The 23,281-nt window shown below is 38.5% G+C and overlaps 1 protein-coding gene across 1 annotated transcript in view; it reads right to left on the bottom strand.

Annotated features, from left to right (window-relative positions):
* LOC136253753 (usherin-like) overlaps positions 1 to 23,281 on the bottom strand; it is an 88,294-nt gene that overhangs the window by 59,781 nt on the left and 5,232 nt on the right. Inside the window, exons 6-20 of the mRNA XM_066046412.1 lie at positions 22,747 to 23,037; positions 22,109 to 22,384; positions 20,231 to 20,503; positions 19,727 to 20,005; positions 18,856 to 19,128; positions 15,732 to 16,034; positions 14,647 to 14,970; positions 14,303 to 14,581; positions 8,720 to 8,998; positions 8,114 to 8,389; positions 7,611 to 7,901; positions 6,557 to 6,838; positions 6,214 to 6,486; positions 3,972 to 4,250; positions 3,326 to 3,598 (exon numbers count right to left, since the gene is read on the bottom strand). Coding sequence (XP_065902484.1) covers positions 3,326 to 3,598; positions 3,972 to 4,250; positions 6,214 to 6,486; positions 6,557 to 6,838; positions 7,611 to 7,901; positions 8,114 to 8,389; positions 8,720 to 8,998; positions 14,303 to 14,581; positions 14,647 to 14,970; positions 15,732 to 16,034; positions 18,856 to 19,128; positions 19,727 to 20,005; positions 20,231 to 20,503; positions 22,109 to 22,384; positions 22,747 to 23,037 — 4,251 coding nt within the window. The remainder of the gene's footprint in view (positions 1 to 3,325; positions 3,599 to 3,971; positions 4,251 to 6,213; positions 6,487 to 6,556; positions 6,839 to 7,610; positions 7,902 to 8,113; positions 8,390 to 8,719; positions 8,999 to 14,302; positions 14,582 to 14,646; positions 14,971 to 15,731; positions 16,035 to 18,855; positions 19,129 to 19,726; positions 20,006 to 20,230; positions 20,504 to 22,108; positions 22,385 to 22,746; positions 23,038 to 23,281) is intronic.

The raw sequence follows: 23,281 nt of genomic DNA, 5'->3' as shown, positions 1-23,281 counted from the left end.
CATGGCAGATGAGGCCCCCTGGCACTTACCAAACCCCCTCCTCAATCAATGGATTGCTGGAGGTGAAGAATGAAGATCCGAGGAACAGAGCACGTAAATAGGTGAGTGGTAGCGTAACTAAACATTAAATAAAGTTTAAGTTATTAAACACAGTTAATGTTGTGAAGCGTAGGCTGCGCAAGTACCCAAAATATTAGCATGCAACAGTGGGCTCTAATAAGAACAATGCATGCGCAATAAAGTGAGCAGAACACGTTGGCAGTAATTCATATCTGTTGTAACAAATCTTCCCACCCTGTCCCTACCCACTGAACAGTTCACAAACTTCACTACACACAGGTACTCTATGTTAATTGGCATGGTATGCTGGCAGTTAAAAATTCTAGTCAGTATCCCATTGTCAATAGTGGTACTTACATACCTGTACATATGTAGTGTAAGCAGTAGGGCTGAGCGATACTGCCATTTTAGTAGCACGATCGATACTAAAGCCACTATTCACGATACTGAATAGTTCACGATACTTACAAATAAGTCCATCATAGCTGGTGCTACATAGCTTATTGCTCAGCATTCCTGCAGGAAGTCCTTATAGGTGATAACAAACTAGCCACTATCATCCTTGTTTACAGTAACAGTTATTGTAACACATGCTTTGAGGTTGTTATGGTGTTCACACCTCTCTGCAGGGGAAACCAGATGGGTGGACTTTATCATTTACAAGAATTCTTAGCCTAGTACTGCATAACAAATGGATTTTTAATGACAGTAATGTACAGGCATGGTATCACGATAGTTAATAACAAAATACCACGATATCGATACTTTCAAAACATCGCGATATATCGCTAAAACAGTAGTATCGCTCAGCCCTGATAAGCAGTGGAGCAAGCTAAGTAGACACATAATGTTGTTGTTGTTGTTGTTGTTGTACTCCAAAACATTTACATGAAAGACTGTACTATCGTATGCATTTTGTTGCGAGTTCTTCAGCTGTAGGTTTGACTGGATTCCTTCACTGTGCCAGCCTGGATTCCTTCACCGTGCCAGCTGCTACCACAAGTAGAGATTGCTATTGAGGGATGCTCGCAGTTCAAATCTTTGTCAGGAGAGATGCTCTTTCATCCTGCCTGCAGTCACAGACAAGCCCCTCCAGTTCAGAGTGCCATCAGGAAATTGGGTTGCTAACAGCTGCTTGCCTCTCCCATCCAGATCAGTATCAGGAGACGCTCTCCCAACCAGATTACTAGCTGAAGATGCTCTCCCATCCAGATCATTATTAGGAGACACTCTCCCATTCAAACTGCCAACTAGAGATGCTCTCCCAACCAGATTGCTAGCCGGAGACGCTCTCCCATCCAGATCACTACCAGGAGACGCTTTCCCAACCAGATCACTAGCTGAAGATGCTCTCCCATCCAGATCAGTATTAGGAGAAGCCCTCTCATTCAAATTGCTAACTAGAGATGCACTCCCAACCAGATTGCTAGCTGAAGACGCTTTCCCATCCAGATCAGTATTAGGAGACACTCTCCCATCCACAAGAAGACACTCTCTGTCATGAGCACTATCAAACATTTCCCAGCTATAGAGTACCAACCAGCTAACCACCATAGAGAGACCTCAGTGCTACCATCACGTGTCAATGCTATTTCACACAGTGCCACTCTCAACAGTGGATATTGACAACTCTGAAAGAAACCGTCACGTCCTGACCATTGTACCACCTGTGCACAGGTGTTGATGCTGTCATCACAATCTGGCACCTACACATAGGTGTTGATGCTGTCATCACAATCTGGCACCTGCGCACAGGTGTTTGATGCTGTCATCACAATCTGGCACCTGCACACAGGTGTTGATGCTGTCATCACAATCTGGCACCTGCGCACAGGTGTTGATGCTGTCACAATCTGGCTAAAGCCACGTGACACAAATTAGTGGTGACCCGCAGGTCAACACATCACCTACTGCTGCTATAAGCAGTTCGTCCATTCTCCTTAGAGGAGTCTGAGACAGCCAGGGGGCCTCACTTAGGATATCTGCCTTATCCACTAGGTTCTCCCGTTTGCCTCTATTGTAAAGAGTTTAGGACAAAGGCGCTTCTCTGCTCTAAACTCTTTCATTACCCAAGCATCAATAAACCAAAAGTACTTCCTACTTTGGCCCCACTGGAATTCCATAACCTTGCTAGGCCATATACCATGGCAGATGAGGCCCCCTGGCACTTACCAAACCCCCTCCTCAATCAATGGATTGCTGGAGGTGAAGAATGAAGATCCGAGGAACAGAGCACGTAAATAGGTGAGTGGTAGCGTAACTAAACATTAATTCATACTTTAGTCATACACACATTACTGAAGTAGGACTAAACATCAACAAATATAGCTGCAGGTGTAAATGACCGCTCTTGTTTCCTTTCTTTTTTTATCTGTTTTTGCATAATTTTGCATTGGTGTATTATGATTACATGATCCAGATTCTGTTCTTGTGAGATACAACTTGTGTGGCTATGTAGGTAACCAACTGACAAACATCTGCATATGTAACTACAAAAGCCTGTGAACACATTTGAGTAATTAACTGCTCTATTAGAGTATTCATGTTGAGAAGAGTTTACCTGTATGATTGCCATATTTTCTTGGAACTTTTACAGTGTATTTATATGATGGTTCCAATCATGTCCAGGTACTCTCATTGATAACAATCATTTGTGGTAGGATTTCGAATTGCAGACTTCAACGAAAATCTGCCAAAATTGCTGGTACCACTTATATTAGTGTCCATCAATATAAATAAAACAATAATTATGGTAATGTGTCGATTGTGACAGGAGGAGAAGCAAAGAAGTAGGGCTGTAATCATACTCTAAATCCAGCAAAGAAAACGACGGCTAACTAACTGAGTGTGCACAGCAGAATCCTAGCTTGCTCTGCACTGATTTGCCTCATAATAGGTTAGTGACTTAGTATGGATACAAGTATTGTTTGTGAGTGATATATATCAAGTTGAAAGTTTGTTGTGCATCCATCAGCTCGGGTGTTAAAATGGTACACATCATGTGAATTGTGGTGGGGATTGTAAAACTGTTGCTGTATGTAAATACGTAACTCATAGTAGTGTCTTGTGTTCATTCATTTGAGGTGTGTGCTTTTTACTTTCTTAGCCGTGTGACCCATTACCATGAGTCTTGATAATGTAGTTTAGCTCCTAACTAAAGTCAATGGTTTAATAGATAAACCAAAATATGCTCCCCAGGAGCAGTTTAGACTTAGTTTAAATATTAGTGATAGCAAAGTTTATCTTGATAATTATATTAACTTACTATCTTCATCAGTTGTTACACTAACAAATACACTACCATCACCCTCAGCAACAGTAGTGGCAAACACTTGAATCTGATAAGTAGTGAATTTCTCCAACATGGTAATGATAATTGAAGTGTTGACAGTGTAGGTACTATCAGCCACACCTCCAGTAGTGAACTCAATACGGTATGATCTCACAATACCATTGGGCGTTATTGGTGGTTGCCAGGCAATAGTGACAGAGGTAGAGGTAACATTGTAAATCTCAATATTTACTGGAGCAGTTGGAACTAAATATTGAAAACAATAAGTACATTTTCTAAACTTCAGTACATGGAGTAATTACTGTAACCATTACGTATATCTGAATGGCTGTATGACACATCAGTTCAAAGTTAACTCCAATGTGCATGAAGGCTGTTTGATTTACTTACAGAGCTACATTATGTATTCTAATTCAGCACACACATTTAATGCTTGTCCATCTATCTGTGTTGATAGTCATCTAATTTGGCAATTACATATTATCAAACAATCTGGAGTCCTATAACAGTGACATGGACTTTGGTCCTACAATTATATGAAATACATGCACTGTACAAATGACTGAACAGGCTTGTTGTATATACTCTCATTTGTACTTAACATACTATGCTTTCTCACCTGACTCATCAGTTAACACAGTAACATTATCACTAGGTTCACTTGGTGCTATGGTAACTGCTAACACATAAAATGTGTAATTAGTGAAGTGATCCAGTCCTGACACCAACACAGTCACATCACTAGAGTTCACTTCCATCATCTCCATGTCATCACTACTACCATACACTACAGTGTAATAGCGTAGGATCCCATTAGTGATACTGGGTGGATTCCAGGTGACCTCTACTGTAGAAGAATTCACTGCTGTACTCGTGATGTTTTGAGGAGAGGTAGGAGCTATGTATAAACAAGCAACAGATACAGGTAGATATCAATTTACTAAATTTTCAAAATAGTTCCCAATAATTTGCAAGCCTTAATTTATAGGAATTTAAACAATATCCAACGTACAATTAACACTCCTGAGGGCACACATGCTTCCTATTTCAAATGATTTTAAAAACATCGATATATGTGACTGAGTCTGGGAAAACTGGTCTTATCGCCCATGAGAGCAGATTTGAATTTTCACCAAGAACACAAAGCTAGATGAATAAACTAACAAATTACATAATCAAAATCAGCTAGACATGAGTAGTATGCTTTTGCTGGCTGCTTTTCTCAAACTTAATGGCAATCCATATAAGCAATCTGGGGCCGTAATGGAGCTCTGACCAACCTGGGGATAGTTGTATGTGGCTGTACAACTCCAAAAGACCTGCGTTGTAAATTTAGCATCCTTTCATTTTAGCCAGTTTTGATACCTGAATGGCCCATAACTTGGCCTAACTCATCCATGTCTTCCTCTTAAAATTTTAAATAGCCCCTTGCCTTTCTCTGGCCCCCACCACCTGATACAGTCAACGTTGGTTTTAAAACTATCAAAAAGGGTGGGAAACCTAGCTGTTGGCTACTTGTACAGTGGGTGCTCTGGAAGCAGGGGTGTAGGGAGGGGGTTCTGGGGGGTTCAGGAACCCCCTGTAAAATTTTGACTTCTGCAAGCAGGATCCTAACACACCATTTAGTGTGGCAGGACAAAATGAGTGAGTAACATGGTGTAATGGCACAGCACAACAATTGATAAAGCTTGCATTCATCTCTCAGGGAAGGATTTACAGAGGTAACATGAGCCCTAGGCCTTTTCAAAATTTGTTTAAAAGATCTTATACTCTAATAGAGCAGTCAGGTATACTCTAATAGAACATGTATGTAAATATATCCATGTCCATATGAAGTTTTTCAGATACTATGCATATTTGTACAGTTATATTGTTTTGATTGTAAGTCATTCCATTTGTATTAGTGGATTCATGGCTCTTGTACCACAGTGAGATAACTATCACTTACAGATTACTATGTGTCTCTATGTGTTATGCTGTCTGTTTCCACTAGGTGGCTTTATCTAGTACTACCTTCATCGCAGGGCACTTATATGCATCACAATTAATGTACTTTTTGCATAAAATATAGCAATTTGCTTAGTTTTGATTCATTAAAGTATTGAAAGTCTCTCAGCGGCTGGGGGCTGCGGCCCTGCTTTTGGTAACTCAATGCTGGTGCTGGAACCCCCCTTCAAAAAATCCTGGCTACGCCCCTGGGAAGGTAAGGCTTCATTGATGGAAAATTTGTGAAAATCTGGTACATGTATAGGGACCTACAACACACTGAATACTTAAAATCGGCATTTCTCAACAATTTTAAATAAGCAATAAGACTCCTTTTCCCAGACTGAGTCACATATACACAGTCAAGGAACCCAATATACAAAACCCTCATTACTAGCACATCACTTTTGAAAATCTTTGATGTTTCTTCATAACATAGCTACACTGTACCCTAGAAGTGCATCATTTTAATCTAGCAGATGACATACTTTTGACATACAGTGGAATCTCAGTTATCCGGACCCCACTTATCCGAATTCTCGGTTAACCGAACCATGAAAATGACTGATCTATTAGAGTAGTGACTGTTCTATTAGGGTAGTTGGAAATACTGATATTTTCATAATTTTTCTTCATGCTATTTTAAGGTTATTTATTCACAGTTTCAGAGATATGGACTTTTCAGACTTATGGACCACCTCTGGTCCCAAGGGGTTCGGATAACTGAGGATCCACTGTAATAGAATATTATGAAAAAAGCATTGAGCAAACTTAATGAAAACACAATAGAATGATCCTTAATTTAACAAATAAAATTTAGTAAGATGTGAAAGTGTCACAGCACACAAATACACGTACATACATACTGTATATACCTTCCTCTTCTGTAGTTCCAATCACAACATCAGTTTGGTTACCACAACCATTATCAGTACATGCTGTCACACTAATAGTGTAATCAGTAAATGGATCCAGTCCCATAATAGTGTATATTGTATCATTTCCATTAGTACTAATTGTGATGTCATTATAGGTCACCATGTATGTTGTTATTATACCCCCTGGATTACTGGGTGATTCCCAGTCTACAACAAGTGCTCGTAACATTCCACCAGTAGTAACTGTCACATTCAATGGTAGTGATGGTACTGAAATCAGAAATTAAATTGTACATAATACAGCGTACACGTTCTATACAAATATATGTATAATACTTACAAGGTATAGTAGTAAATGATAGTGATCCTGGTTCTCCTTGTCTGACAGTCCAAGCACTGATATTGACCATATAACTAGTATTGTGGGTAAGTCTAATGATCATTACAGTTAAATCAGCTGGGTCCAATGGAAAGGTCATTAATACAAAATGGTTATCAGTGGTTAAAATAGTTACTGTGTAATTTACAATAATTCCATTGGTTATTGCAGGTTCTGTCCAGGATATGTCAACAGCAGTAGCATTGACAGAAGTTACAGTGATATTACGAGGAATTCCTGGAGCTACACAAACAAAAGAAATAGCACAAGTGACAGTGCTTGTACGGTGTATGTAAGGTATAAGGTATACGTGTATTTAGAAACAGCATGAAAGGCACAAGTAACTTTGATCACTCGTTTTTCAATTCAGAATTTTTCTAATGTCAGGGCCTAGCTACATGGCAATATAATTTAAAGTTATGTACTGTAGAATGAAAGTCATATACCAGTACTGGGACACTAGTATACAAAGTATGCCAAATTAGGGGGATTTTGGGGGCATACTCCCTCATGCAAGGTTGAAATTGAATTAAGAGTGATTTCAGCAGCCCTGGTTAGCAGGCTGTCAAATATTATTATAATAAATGCTTGATTGTTGTATTATGATGACTGCTCTACTAGGGTATCTCAATCTTGCTTCACCAGTTTCTGGAAGCCTCAGAAGCCCCCTTGGAGCTGCCCTAAATAATTTTATTGTTTCATGACAGTCTTATAGTTAACACTAAAACACCTCAATCTAGGTTTTTAGTCCATAGGAAGCATCGAGATAAAATATTATAGCTACCAAGTGATTATCCATTTAGGCTGACTAGTGTGGCTATATTTTCGGTACATATGTGGTTTGCTCCACCAGAGACCTGGCAGTTAGTCAAACAAGCCCAAAGTTGCATATACACATACAAATATAAATGGTATCTTACCCAAAACAGCTAAGCATGAAAAAGGCTGCATGGAAATTACAGTGGCCAAGAAATGGCAGTAAACCAAAATGAATTTTGTTATGTAGTAAACTTACCATCTTGAAGAGTTGGTGCTGTTAAATTGTTAGAAGCTGGACCACAACCAGCAATAGTACATGGTCTAACTGAGAATGTGTAGTTGGTAAATGGTAGTAGTGATGTTAGTGTGGAATTCAAGGACATGTCAGTAGTAGTAAAGTTCATCATCATCACATTAACTGATCCAACCAGTTGATATGAGATGAGGTAATAGATCACTATTCCATTGGTAACATCTGGAGGACTAGCCTCTAACAATGCAGACCTCTCTGTTGTCTCCACCATAAAGTCTGTAACTGCTTCTGGAACTAAACAATTGTAGCATTAGTAAGTAAGATACATGCACAGGGTTCATGGAGAACAACAGTGTGATAGTAACACACAACAATGTGACAGTATCACATATATAGTTGGACACTATATTATACAAACTATACACTTTGTAGGTGGGTCTAATATTTTTGTGGAATGAAATGTTATATGATATGCATGCACATAAACTACACTACTTGTAACATACTTCCCTGCAATGTCACAAACGTATTGGAGACAGGATTGCTAGTACCTCCAAGTGTTACAGCTATTACTGTAACTGTGTAGTTAGTGAATGGGTTCAAGTCAGTAATAGTGACACTTTCATAGGTGGTGGCTCTACTATTTACCAAACTATTTGTTCCTGTAACATTGACAGTGTAAGAATACGAAACATTGCCATTGGGTTGCGTAGGTGGTAACCACATTATTGTAACACCAGCTCTGCCAGGAGTAGCTGTTAAATTTCGTGGATCAGTAGGAGCTATAAGAAATAAACAACACAAAGGATTTATTTTAAGAGAAAAACTATGTAAAAATGTCCATATAAGCACATTATTGACTCCTGCACTAAAGTCTATAGGTATACCACATACACCTGTATGCACTGTATATTATTTCACCACCTTATTGTTTAAAAGTGTAAGGAAAATTTTACACTGAGTAGGATCATAGTAATAAAAAGCACTGAAACAAGGGAGGTCGCCTACACTTGTAGCTATACTAGCATAACAATGTAGGTTGTTATCTGTTGTTCCTTACTGTTTTTGCTGTTTTAATGCACTAAAGACTATACTTACACACTGTGATGTACCTGATTCATGTGTCACCACAGAAACATTATCACTAGCTTCACTCGGTACTACAGTAATTGCTAACACATAAAATGTGTAATTAGTGAAGGGATCCAGTCCTGACACCAACACAATCACATCACTAGAGTTTACTTCCAACATCTCCATGTCATCACTGCTACCATACACTACAGTGTAATAGCGTAGGATCCCATTAGTGATACTGGGTGGATCCCAGGTGACCTCTACTGTAGTAGAATTGACTACCAAAACTCCAACATTTTGAGGTGGGTTGGGTGCTATATATGTAGACACAGTATGATGGCAGTGATCACACTAAAATCATTCAATATATACAAGTGACCGAATCTGTAAAAGGGGATAAGTAAAGTATTCATTTTCCAAAGTTCCAAGTTTGGCTAATCATAGCTTCTCATGTGGTTCACCTATCACCTTGAAACTATACCCAGGAATAGTGCCATGTTAGAGGTGTAAAGTGACCAACGTTTAGCCTGAAACCTTATTCATAAGTCAAGTTATCAGTTTCCAGACACTTGCATTTGAAAAGGCTATAAGACCCCTTTTGCAGATTTGGTTGCACTATCTGATGATCAGCAGGACAAATGAACATAATTGTATGTAAAACCCAATACAGCATGTTTTAATTGGACTGCATAATGGTACTATCAAGACACACGATAGTGTGTCGTGCGGCCTAAGAAGCCATGCGCCACACCATGAGTATATTGACAGGAAGAAAGAAAACGTCATTTTCACACTTTTGTATCTCGGTGATACCTTATCCGATTGAAACCAAATTTGCCTTAGAGTTGCCTGCCAGCTAGGGGAGTCTACATTCCAAATTTGAAGGAAATCACTCAAGCCATTTCCGAGATATGAGCGGCCAAAGTTTCGTTTTTTTTTCCTTCTTTTTTGTCTTTTCGCACACTTGCAAAAATTGCTATAAAACGCAAATGCGTGCTCTGATCGCCTTGAAATTTGGCACAAAGAAAGGGAGTCCAAAGGTGAATTCTAGCATCAAATTTGGTACAAATCCGATGAATGGTTCAGGAGTTATGACCAATTATTCGCGTAAAACAAGATCGATTTGTTGTCACGCCTACAGGGTAAACTGCTTCATGAAATGAGTTGAAAATTGCTATGTAGATGGTGTAACCATCGTAGGAGTGCCTTTTGGTGGTTTCAAAGGAATCGAGATTAAGACCATGGAGATATGACACAAAACCCAACCTGTGTCACAATTACGCGATCGATTTTTAGTAATAAAAAAGCATTAGTTTATATGCCTACTAGGCAAACCACTAAGAGCAATGAGCTGAAAATCGGTGTATAGCTGGAATAATCTTCATAGAAAGACCTTGCAGTAGTATAGAAGAATTGGATTACAAACCACTGAGTTATGATTCGAAAGCCAACTCCTTGTAGCAAATGCGAGATCGAGATACTCTAATAGAACAGTCACCCTAATAGAGCATTCAACTAATTTATTTACTCCATTATAGAATTCTATTACATTACAAGTTATTCTGTAGGGACTTCAGCTGCAAACAGTTAATCTTATAGAGAGTTCAGCGAGCAGCAAGTCACCCTGTGGAGAGTTAAGCTACAATTATATCACTGTAGAGATTCAGAACATTACAAGTCACACTGAAGAGAGTTCAGCTATAAACAAGTCATGCACCCTGTAGAGAGTTCACCTACAATTAAATCACTCTCTAGAGAATTCAGCTACACACAAGTCAATGTGCAGAGAGTTCAGCTACAAACAAATTACCCTGTAGAGAGATCAGCTACAAACAAAACACTTTGCAGAGAGTTCAGCTACAAACAAATCAATCTTTAGAGTGATCAGCAACAAACAAATCAACCTGTGGAGAAATCAGCTAGAAACAAATCAACCTGCAGAGAGATCAGTTACAAACAAATCAGCTTGTAGAGAGATTAGTTACACACAAATCAACCTGTAGAGAGATAAGCTAGAAACAAATCACCCTGTAGAGAGTTCAGCTAAAACAAATCAACCTGCAGAGAGATCAGCTACAAACAAATCACCTTATAGACAGTTCAGCTACAAACAAATTACCCTGTAGAGAGATCGACTACAAATAAATCAACTTGCAGAGAGATCAGCTACACACAAATCAACTTGTAGAGAGTTCAGCTAAAACAAATCAACCTGCAGAGAGATCAGCTACAAACAGATCACCTTATAGACAGTTCAGCTACAAACAAATTACCCTGTAGAGAGATCGACTACAAACAAATCAACTTGCAGAGAGATCAGCTACACACAAACCAACTTGTAGAGAGATCAGCTAGAAACAAATCACCCTGTAGAGAGTTCAGCTACAACAAATCAACGTGCAGAGAGATCAACTACAAACAAATCACCTTGTAGAGAGATCATCTAGAAACTAGAAACAATGTAAGGAGTTCAGCTACAAGCAATACACCCTGTTGAGATTTCAGCTACAAACAAATCAACTTGTAGAGCGATCAGCTAGAAGCAAATCACCCTGAAGAGAGGTCAGCTACAAAAAATCACCCTGTAGAGAGTTCAGCTACAAACAAATCACCCTGTAGAGACTTCAGCTACAAACAAATCAACCTGCAGAGAGATCAGCTACAAACAAATCACCCTGTAGAGAATTCAGCTAAAACAAATCAACCTGCAGAGAGATCAGCTACAAACAAATCACCTTATAGACAGTTCAGCTACAAACAGATTATCCTGTAGAGAGATCGACTACAAACAAATCAACTTGCAGAGAGATCAGCTACAAAAAATCACCTTGTAGAGAGATCAGCTAGAAACAAATCACCCTGTAGAGACTTCAGCTACAAACAAATCAACCTGCAGAGAGATCAGCTAGAAACTAGACACGATGTAAGGAGATCAGCTACAAGCAAATCACCCTTTAGAGAGTTCAGTTACAAACAAATCAACCTGCAGAGAGATCAGCTACACACAAATCAACTTGTAGAGAGATCAGCTACAAACAAATCACCCTGTGGAGATCAGCTAGAAACTAGACACAATGTAAGCAGTTCAGCTACAAGCAAATCACCCTGTAGAGATTTCAGCTGCAAACAAATCACCCTGTAGAGAGATCAGCTAGAAACTAGACACAATGTAAAGAGTTCAGCTAGAATAGGTCACCTTATAGAGAGTTCAGCTACAAAGAAACCATCATGTAGAGAGTTCAGCTGCAAACAAATCACTCTGTATAGAATTCAGCTAGAAAAAGTCACCTTGTAGAGAGTTCAGCTACAAAGAAACCGCCATGTAGAGAGTTCAACCTCAAACAAATTACCGTGTAGAGAATTCAACAACAAACAAATCGCCCTGTAGAGGGATCAGCTAGAAGAAGTTACCTTGTAGAGAGTTCAGCTACAAAGAAACCATCATGTAGAGAGTTCAGCTACAAAGAAAGCACCATGTATAGAGTTTAGCTGCAAACAAATCACCTGTAGAGAGTTTAGCTAGAAACAAATCACCCTGTAGAGAGATCAGCTAGAAGTGGTAACCTTGGAGAGAGTTCAGCTACAAAAAAATCACCACCTAAAGAGTTCAGCTGCAAACAAATCACCCCGTAGAGGGATCAGCTACAAACAAATCACCTTATAGACAGTTCAGCTACAAACAAATTACCCTGTAGAGAGATCAACTACAAACAAATCAACTTGCAGAGAGATCAGCTACACACAAATCAACTTGTAGAGAGATCAGCTAGAAACAAATCACCCTGTAGAGAGTTCAGCTACAACAAATCAACGTGCAGAGAGATCAACTACAAACAAATCACCTTGTAGAGAGATCATCTAGAAACTAGAAACAATGTAAGGAGTTCAGCTACAAGCAATACACCCTGTTGAGATTTCAGCTACAAACAAATCAACCTGTAGAGCGATCAGCTAGAAACAAATCACCCTGAAGAGAAGTCAGCTACAAAAAATCACCCTGTAGAGAGTTCAGCTACAAACAAATCACCCTGTAGAGACTTCAGCTACAAACAAATCAACCTGCCGAGAGATCAGCTACAAACAAATCACCCTGTAGAGAATTCAGCTAAAACAAATCAACCTGCAGAGAGATCAGCTGCAAACAAATCACCCTGTAGAGGGATCAGCTAAAAGAAGTCACCTTGTAGAGAGTTCAGCTACAAAGAAACCATCATGTAGAGAGTTTAGCTACAAGGAAATCACCTTGTAGAGAGTTCAGCTAGAAGAAGTCACCTTGTAGAGAGTTCAGCTACAAAGAAACCATCATGTAGAGAGTTCAGTTACAAAGAAACCATCATGGATGTAGAGAGTTTAGCTGCAAACAAATAACCTGTAGAGAGTTCAGCTAGAAACAAATCACCCTGTAGAGAAATCAGCTAGAAGAGGTCACCTTGTAGAGAGTTCAGCTACAAAGAAAGCACCATGTAGAGAGTTTAACTGCAAACAAATCACCTGTAGACAGTTCAGCAAGAAACAAAATCACCCTATAGAGATATCAGCTAGAAGAGGTCACCTTGTAGAGAGTTCAGCTACAAAGAAACCATCATGTGGAGAGTTCAGCTACAAAGAAATCACCCTGTAGAGAGTTCAGCTAGAAGAAGTCACCTTGTAGAGAGTTCAGCTACAAAGAAACCATCATGTAGAAAGTTCAGCTACAAAGAAACCACCATGGATATAGAGAGTTTAGCTGCAAAAAAATCACATGTAGAGAGTTCAGCTAGAAGAAGTCACTTTGTAGAGAGTTCAGCTACAAAGAAACCATCATGTAGAGAGTTCAGCTACAAAGAAACCACCATGGATATAGAGAGTTTAGCTGCAAACAAATCACCTGTAGAGAGTTCAGCTAGAAACAAATCACCCTGTAGAGAGATCAGCTAGAAGAGGTCACCTTGTAGAGAGTTCAGCTACAAAGAAACCATCCTGTATTATAGTTCAGCTATATTTTAAGTCACCCAGTAGAGAGATCAGCTGCTAAAAAATATCCTGTAGGGAATAATGGGCATGTAATAAATATATGTATATAATTTGTATAATTACTAATAAAATCAAAAATAATTGAAGTATTAAAAATCTTCTATAAGTTCTTTTCTTCTTCCTGTGGTAAATAAAAAAAACACATGGGTTAAAAAGGCCCCAAAGCCAGCCATAGGCTGGCTTTGCAGTATACAAATAGCTGGCTTTGCAGTATACAAATACAAAAAGAAGTGATATCTAATCAAAAACAGCCAAGCTGTAAAAAAAGGTGCGGCCCCCAAAAAGGCCATGGTGAAAAAAGATGTGAAATCCAAGGTGGCGGCCAAGAAATGGCTGTGATGGTAGGTTAATGGTAAAAATTTTAATAACGACAATTCAGGTGAATTTTGTGCCACTTGGTCTTGGCATCAAATTCACCTGAATTGTCATTATTAAAATTTTTACCATTAACCTACCATCACAGCCATTTCTTGGCCGCCACCTTGGATTTCACATCTTTTTTGACCATGGCCTTTTTGGGGGCCGCACCTTTTTTTACAGCTTGGCTGTTTTTGATTAGATATTAAGTAGCACTCCTCATACAATTCTTATACAAGCACACTAACCATCTTCCAATGTCCTCACTGTAGATGTAGCATTGTCACCTGCTCCAACACTAGTGTTAGCATAAATGACCATTGTGTACTCTGTATACTTGTTGAGATTATTAATAGTGTCTTCAAATGTATTATGACTATATGTTATCATAACAGTGTTACTATTATTAGAGTAGATTACAGTGTAGCCCACTATAATGCCATTAGTGATATTTGGAATACTCCACGATACATAAACCATTGTAGAATTTATTGCTTGTGTTACAAAGGTTGTAGGAGCTTCAGGAACTGTATATAAAACATAAGGTTATATAATAATTGTTGCAAAGCTGTATAGGTTGAGTGCATCTTACCATCTTCATCTGTTCTTGCACGTCTTTCATCAGTTGAAATCCCAATGTGTACTAAGTTTGTTTGGTCACCAAAAGAGAATGCTCTAACACGAAAGCCATAGTAAGTGAATGGTGTCAACCCTGACACTATAGTAGTCTGGTTACTAGTATCATCAATAGTGTCTAAGGTGATGTTTAGTATCATCATCTCATTATCTGGTATAGATGAATAGAGAATGGAGTAACCTCTGATCTCACCATTTGGTGACTCAGGATATTGCCATGATAACTGTACTGTAGTTGAACTGAGTACCATCACCATAAATCCTACTGGTGGGGATGAACCTGTGACGCAAATAAACTGTAATACTAATGTAGCATATATAAAGTACTACATGCACAGCTGTTGAGTTCTCATTTACAATGACTAATATAAAGCATATATGGGTACTATTCTATAAGGTGTATGCATATTGAATTCAATCATTGAACTTGGAACTCCACTCTAAGGGGAGGGAGCATATGTGATCGGATTTTGGAAAAAAAATCAGTTTTCATGTTAACATACAAATCGTTAGTTTGCTGTATCACTATTAAAGCATTTGCACATTTGTTATAAATAATATGTCACTGAATTTGTTGTAATTGAAGGTACTAACTGATGATTCTGATCACTGTAAAGCTGATTGGTAGTTTGGAATATGAACATAAATATAAATTTAAGCAGTAAAATGTAACATTAAGGCTGCTTTTTCAAAATCCAGTCACATATGAAAGTTCCACTACTTTTTCAGTTGCATGTGATACATAGTTGCAAATTTTCTATGCTTTTATATAAGTTTGAACTTGAATTCACACACAGACAGTTAAAACCGGCATGTCTATTTGATCAGCCTTACATCAAAACTTCTTGAATTTTAAATAGGTGATTACTTTAGGCATGTTACTAGCACACACATGATATATTCGGAGGTTTTAAAATGGCCAATTTAAACAGGTGACCTTATTGTACAGTGACTTGAGCAGGTAGGTTTCACTGCATAATGGGAATATTGTTTTAGAGCAATCTGTATTATCTTGCTACATCTGCATTGAATATCACTTACTGTATGGATCAGTTAGAATACTGAAGGTATCAGTCAATTCTCCAGCTCCAATTCTAGTATATGCCCTTACAGCCACACTATACATTGTGAAGGGATCTAGTCCACCAACAATAACTTGATAAGAAGTGTTTGTGGTCACATCAAGTGGTATACTAATAGCATCTGTATCAAGTATGTTACCAACAGAGTAGAGGATTTCATATGATGTGATAATTCCATTAGTTACATCTGGTTCAGACCAACTGACAATTATTGCTGTAGAGTTGATCTCATTGACAAATAGACTGTTAGGAGCATCAGGTGCTATAAGCAATTGTAAAATATAAAATACAACATATGCACTTTGAAATATTTAAGATATGAATAAAAAATTCCCATTAATATAGCAGCAGAACATGAAATAAAGATTTCATTTAGTACATCTGCATTGAAAAATTTATATTTGGATAAAGTTGATACTTTTTAAAATAACTATTATTAGCTAGATTAAAACTGTTCAAGTGTTGTTGTTAGTACTGTATGCTCAGCTTCTTACAATCTATACAAAACAGCCAAGCTGTGAAAAGGTGCAGCCCCTAAAAAGCCAGGGTGAAAACAAATGTGAAATCCAAAGTAGCGGCAAAGAAGTGGCTGTGTTGGTAGGTTAATGACAAAAATTTTAATAGTAATAATTCAGGTGATTTGCATTGGCTTCTCCAAGTTTCATTACAATTCAGCACCAAGTTCGCTCGTTATTAATAGAGAGAGAGCCAAAGGGAGATATCTACATTATTCAATGACCTGAAGGTATTATGTTGTTGTGCCTGATTGAAGTGAATTCCTGAACATCAATAAATTATATAGACAATAGTGTTGCAGCCTAACACTCTTTGCATCAACTCAACTGTCTTTTGTTACTTTCTTTGCTTTTTTTTATTGATCAAGATACATACTTATATAAAATTTAGTATAAATACGTAGAAAAAGACCTTGCTGTTCACCAGCAAACAATTAAACAGCACTGTTAAAGGCACGAACTACACTGTGCATCTATATTTCCTCAGAATTCAGTTTCTCTCTACATACATATATGGACATCTTGCCATTTAGAGACTTCATTTTCAGTAAATCAACCTTGCATGAGTACTCAAATTGTTGAAGCTCAAATACTACATAATCTATACCACATTTGATTCTCCATAATTGCATACTCAAATCAAACATAGAGTATATATTATTGTAAGTATGTATGTGCACATCCGTATGTAATTATGTAAATATACTACTGTATGCATAACGTACTATTGACATGCAAGGTTCCCCCCCACCCCGTGAGGAGGTAAGCATGTGTCCGGTTTGCTTGCTTGTTTGCCACCCAACCTCCCCAAGCACACGGCACAAGCAAGTGAGACTCTTGCCATCCTTCTGCACAAGAGGCAGGTTAATGAACATGCATTAAATTAACATGGTGTTACAAATGCAGAGAATACAACTATTTACATACCTGCTCAGTACAAAGTTCAGACAAACAGGCTATTATCTGTGTTAGTTTGCTTTGCCAACTTTGGAGTGATGAAGGGAAACTGAGGAATCATTGGGCGGTTTATACATACAGTACATTTGAAATTTGAGGCACGCACTAACCTAGCAAGCCCTACAGTCAACTGCATGCTGTATGTGCATATGCTAACACATGCAGGGGCAATGGCAGCAGCAATTTACATGTATCGCCACGAGGGGTGGATTATGCAGTCATGTGGGGAAAAAGCAGCAGCAGCAACTCACATGTATCGTCATGTAAGGTGGGTTAAGCAGTCATGTAGGGCAATAGCAGCAGCAGCAGCAGCAGCAGCAGCAGCAGCAGCAGCAGCAGCAGCAGCAGCAGCAGCAGCAGCAGCAGCAGCAGCAGCAGCAGCAGCAGCAGCAGCAGCAGCAGCAGCAGCAGCAGCAGCAGCAGCAGCAGCAGCAGCAGCAGCAGCAGCAGCAGCAGCAGCAGCAGCAGCAGCAGCAGCAGCAGCAGCAGCAGCAGCAGCAGCAGCAGCAGCAGCAGCAGCAGCAGCAGCAGCAGCAGCAGCAGCAGCAGCAGCAGCAGCAGCAGCAGCAGCAGCAGCAGCAGCAGCAGCAGCAGCAGCAGCAGCAGCAGCAGCAGCAGCAGCAGCAGCAGCAGCAGCAGCAGCAGCAGCAGCAGCAGCAGCAGCAGCAGCAGCAGCAGCAGCAGCAGCAGCAGCAGCAGCAGCAGCAGCAGCAGCAGCAGCAGCAGCAGCAGCAGCAGCAGCAGCAGCAGCAGCAGCAGCAGCAGCAGCAGCAGCAGCAGCAGCAGCAGCAGCAGCAGCACCAACCCACATGTATTGCCATGTGGGTGGGCTAAGCAATCATGTAAGGCAATAGCAGCAGCAGCCCACATGTATCACCATGTGAAAAGGGTTAAGCAGTCATGTGGTGCAATAATATCGGCCCACGTGTATCACCATATTGAGTGGGTTAAGCAATCATGCAGGGTCATAGCAGCAGCTCACGTGTATTGTCATGTGGAGTGGGTTAAGCAAGCAATCCTTGCTATGGTAACACAGACTATACTGTAGTATTACATTATTGAAACAACATATTTGATTTTGATAAGCAACATGTTGCGCCTAGTGCCCTCCTTTTCAGTCACCAATGTGATAAGTATATCTCTTATGAGTAAAAGAGAGAAAAAGAAAAACATGCTAACATACATGACTTTGGCATAAAGTCTTCTTTAAGCTATATTTACCCACTGGCCTGTGTATAGTTGCAACAGTTGCAAGTTCTTAGTGGAGATAAAGTAACATTCTGCCTTGTGACATGTTTCGAGCCAAGTGGAATCCACGTGAGCTAGTGAACTTGTCAAGCTGGTTTATGATGCCTAGCATGTGTCAATCATTTCTGTATGGGTACACGCTTTATTGTTAAATGTGTTCAATAGCGATCTGGCTATGCACCCTTGTCATTGAAGCCTAAGTCAACCTTTCATGGTAACCTCAATTTATTGTAGTGCAATAAATTACATTATACATGTGTATCATAACAGAGTTAGTATATAACAATTATGGATAATTGTATGGACTTAATTAAGCCACCAAGTACACAAGAGTAATGAAGGTACATGTACTTATATACTTACTGTCCTCATCAGTTGTTACACTAACAATTACACTACCACCACCCTCAGCAACAGTAGTGGCAAACACTTGAATCTGATAAGTAGTGAATTTCTCCAACATGTTAATGATAATTGAAGTGTTGACAGTGTAGGTATTATCAGCCACACCTCCAGTAGTGAACTCAATACGATATGATCTCACAATACCATTGGGTGTTATTGGTGTTTGCCAAGTTACCATAATAGATGTGGAACTGATATTATGTGATGTGACTTGCACTGGGGCACTTGGAGCTAGGATCCAAATGTAAAGGACATTAAATGCAAGCAATTACATTACAATTGCAGACAATTATCAGATCATATTATACAACACATATTTAAGGTTTGTACAATAATTTTAGCAGTTGCTACATGTACTATCAGCTCAATAAAATTGCTTATATAGCTGATGATAGATGTTTAACAAGTTAAAACATCAAGCAATGTGGTGCATACAATAGTTTAGTAAATCTACCATGCAGCCAAATTTACAAACCCACAGTCCCATCAAACTGTTGCTATTTACAATAATCACTATGATCAAGGGCTATCTGTTTCATTACAGTGTATTAGTATTTTCTGACTGCTGTATTAGAATAAGTTACTGCTCTAATAGAGTGTCCTAATTTTATTACTCTCAAGTGTTTCAACAATCAAAGAATCTGTATAATTACAATTCATAAGGATTGCAGAATATGTGGAATGTTTGCTGTCTTTTTGGCATACACTTTGTGCGTTTTGCTTTAAACCTTAGAAATTGTCCTATCATGCTTATTGCTTTGGTTAGCTATTATGCTCACATCATGCTAGCATAACCCTTATTGTACAGTTCTTAGTCAAATGCATATACCTGATTCATAAGTCACTATAGTAACTCTATCACTAGCTTCACTCAGTGCTACAGTAATTGCTGACACATAAAATGTGTAATTAGTGAAGGGATCCAGTCCTGACACCAACACAGTCAGATCACTAGAGTTCACTTCCATCACCTCCATGTCATCACTGCTACCATACACTACAGTGTAATAGCGTAGGATCCCATTAGTGATACTGGGTGGATTCCAGGTGACCTCTACTGTGGTAGAATTTACTGCTGAAGCTGAAATATTCTGAGGTGGGTTGGGTGCTATGAATGAAAGATTAGTGTATGCACATTACTGTAGACATTGATACTATCATTTCATTACCTATATGCATACACAGCTAACCCTTACTTTATACAAGTACACTTTATCATTTCAACAATGCATATAACTAGTTTCAAGGTGTGTGTATTACTGTAGCATTCTTATTGTCGTGGCTTCCACTGCAGCAGTATAATGCTATAGTACATATATGTACATAGATATACCTTCCTCTTCTGTAGTTCCAATCACAACATCAGTTTGGTTACCACAACCATTATCAGTACATGTTGTCACACTAATAGTGTAATCAGTAAATGGATCCAGTCCCATAATAGTGTACATCGTATCATTTCCATTAGTACTAATTGTGATGTCATTATAGGTCACCATGTATGTTGTTATCATACCACTTGGGTATATAGGTATTGACCATTGTACAACAAGTGATCTTAATATTCCATTAGTAGTGACAGTGACATTAAGTGGTTGAGACGGTACTAAATGGAATAATAGAAAATTGTCCATAGTCAGTTGTAGATATATGCTGTACAATGGATCATATGTGACCGGATTTGCGAAAAGGGGTTTTCCACACACATCCAATTTACCAACTTTGACAATCTATAACTTCAGATTGGAAAATGCTAATGACTTTAAAGTTGGTCATCAGTAAGTACTAACATAGCTTAATGGATAGAGAAACTTTCAGGATTGTATGATACTTGAACAGAAAGTTGAAGTCTTCCAAGTTCATAGAATTAGATGAGTGTGGAAGACCCCTTTTCGCAAATCCGGTCACATATTAGGGTTGTGAGTGGGTCAATACTGCTGGTCCAGTTGACTCACTGACACAAATAGTAATTGGATGGGACTTGGATCTGACCCAGACATGATCGCATTTAATTAAAACAGAGGCACACATCAAAAGCTATATTTAAAAATCCACAAGTCCCAAGCTTTGCTAGTTAGCCCTAAGTTAATTTTGTAGATTATACAGGTTATCACACTATACAAAGGATTGTTTGAAAGAGGAAATAGAAATGAGGATAGCTACTACAGAGTATTTAACACACAACTGATAAGTGGGTGTGTCTCTACATATGCCTACCGGCAGCTACATCAACCCTAAACATTTCCTTACAAATGTGGGCTTGCTTGATGCTAGACTACAGTAGTTGCAACACCCAATCCCAATAGTTGGCATAATTCTATTCATTCCCAGACAGTAGTATACAATCCTGATAGGTAGGCATAACTTCACATATCTGTACAGACAGCAAAACACATTACCGGATGGTGGGCATGGCTCCATGCAAGTTTCTTGAGTATGTACAGCTTCATTTCTATCAATACAATATTATTGCACATGATCTCATCAAGGGTCAGAGCTGGATATTCAATAAAACAGATGAGGCCCACTTGACATGGACAAAACACAACTCAGATAAGCCAGATGACCTGACGCACTTACACTGTTGTATCATACTATATTACTGGTATATATTCTATTTGGAGCAGATCCCCAGATTTTATTATTACAGAATATATACATTGGGACATATTGGAATTGAGCTGTGAAGTGTCTTTACATATCCTGATTTTAGGTATTGAAATATTTGCAATGGAAAAAACATGTGTTCACAAATAGACTTACACTACTACAATCACAGTGTCTTATAATAAGTGAATGTTTGAATTGACAAGCAATAATTAACTATGTAGTGTTATTTGCTTTATGAAATAGTTTTTGTATGCAAAAACTAAATGAAAATTTCTTACACAAAATTTTTGCAAAAGATCAAAATATTCCAATACCTGTACATCATACAAAATATTTTTTACATGGAAATTTTTATCATGAAATTTTTTGTGCAAAAATCAAGTGAATTATGGTATACACAATATGTACAGATTTCATATGCATACATACTTTTGTTCTGTAAAGAATTGAGTTACTGATTTTAAACAGACACTCCATGTAAAGACCAAACACTTTGCTTTCCTTAATTTAAATAAAAATATTATTTTGTACTTTGAAACATTATTACAGCATTAATAATATTATGCTATGCACACATACATTTACTATACTATAGACTCACAAGGTCTTGTGGTAAATGATGCTGATTCAGGCTCTCCTTCCCTAACAGTTACAGCTCTGACATTGACAGTGTAATTAGTGTTATGGTAAAGTCCAACAATTGTTGCAGCTAGATATGTGACATATGTTTGATTAACAGTGAACACTGTACTGTTGTCCCTTGTTAAAATGATGAGATAATATCGAATAATTCCATTTGGTATCACAGGTTCAGTCCATGTTAAGGTGACAGCAGTAGCGTTAACAGATATTGTAATGTTGTTTGGACTACTAGGAGCTAAATGAAAGAAATGACATAATTTGTATACACATGCAGTGTCCATCCAACTCACATACTGTATATGGTCTATTATTTTTGTGTTAGCATACCAATGGATTCACCATGGATTTAGTGAACCATGAACAACTGTGATGTCTACATTTTAGTGCATTCATGTTGAAGAAGGTAGTTAAAGTCGTACTGCCTAAGGCACAGTGTTCAGAGATATTCTAAAGTGGGGACTATGTATAGAAAAAACGTATACAGTAGTTAGAGAATGTTGCATTTGTGAGTTATTGGGCAGGTCAGTATCAGTGCACAGTGGTTGCTGTGCATGCTGCAGTACTTTTTAAACAATTTAAAAAAACCAGGAAACTAACCATCCTCTAAAGTTAATCTTGTTACATTGTTAGAAGCTGGACCACAACCAGCAATAGTACATGGTCTAACTGAGAATGTATAGTTGGTAAATGGTAGTAGTGATGTTAGTGTGGTGTTCAAGGACATGTCAGTAGTAGTGAAGTTCATCATCATCACATTAACTGATCCAACCAGTTGATATGAGATAAGGTAATAGATCACTATTCCATTGGTAACATCTGGAGGACTAGCCAGTAATACTGCAGACCTCTCTGTTGTCTCCACCATAAAGTCTGTAACTGCTTCTGGAACTAATAATAAAATGACACAAGTAAAAGATAATTAGACTCGGATATTGGTGAACATTCTCTCAGTTCATTACTACTCTTGCAAAAACAGCCGAGCTATGAAAAGAAGGGTGTGGCCTTCAAAGTGCCTGGGTAACAAAACATAAAATTAAGGTGGCAGTGATTTCACAACCTTTTAAATGCAGGGATTTAGAAGGCTACTTTTTATAATGGATTGAATCACTTCTCTTTGTATTTTATATGGCTT

Source organism: Dysidea avara, chromosome 4 (genome assembly GCF_963678975.1).
Source record: "Dysidea avara chromosome 4, odDysAvar1.4, whole genome shotgun sequence".
In the NCBI taxonomy this organism is placed as follows: domain Eukaryota; kingdom Metazoa; phylum Porifera; class Demospongiae; order Dictyoceratida; family Dysideidae; genus Dysidea; species Dysidea avara.
Note: the sequence above shows the minus strand (reverse complement) of the source record. Positions and strands in the feature narration are given on the sequence as shown.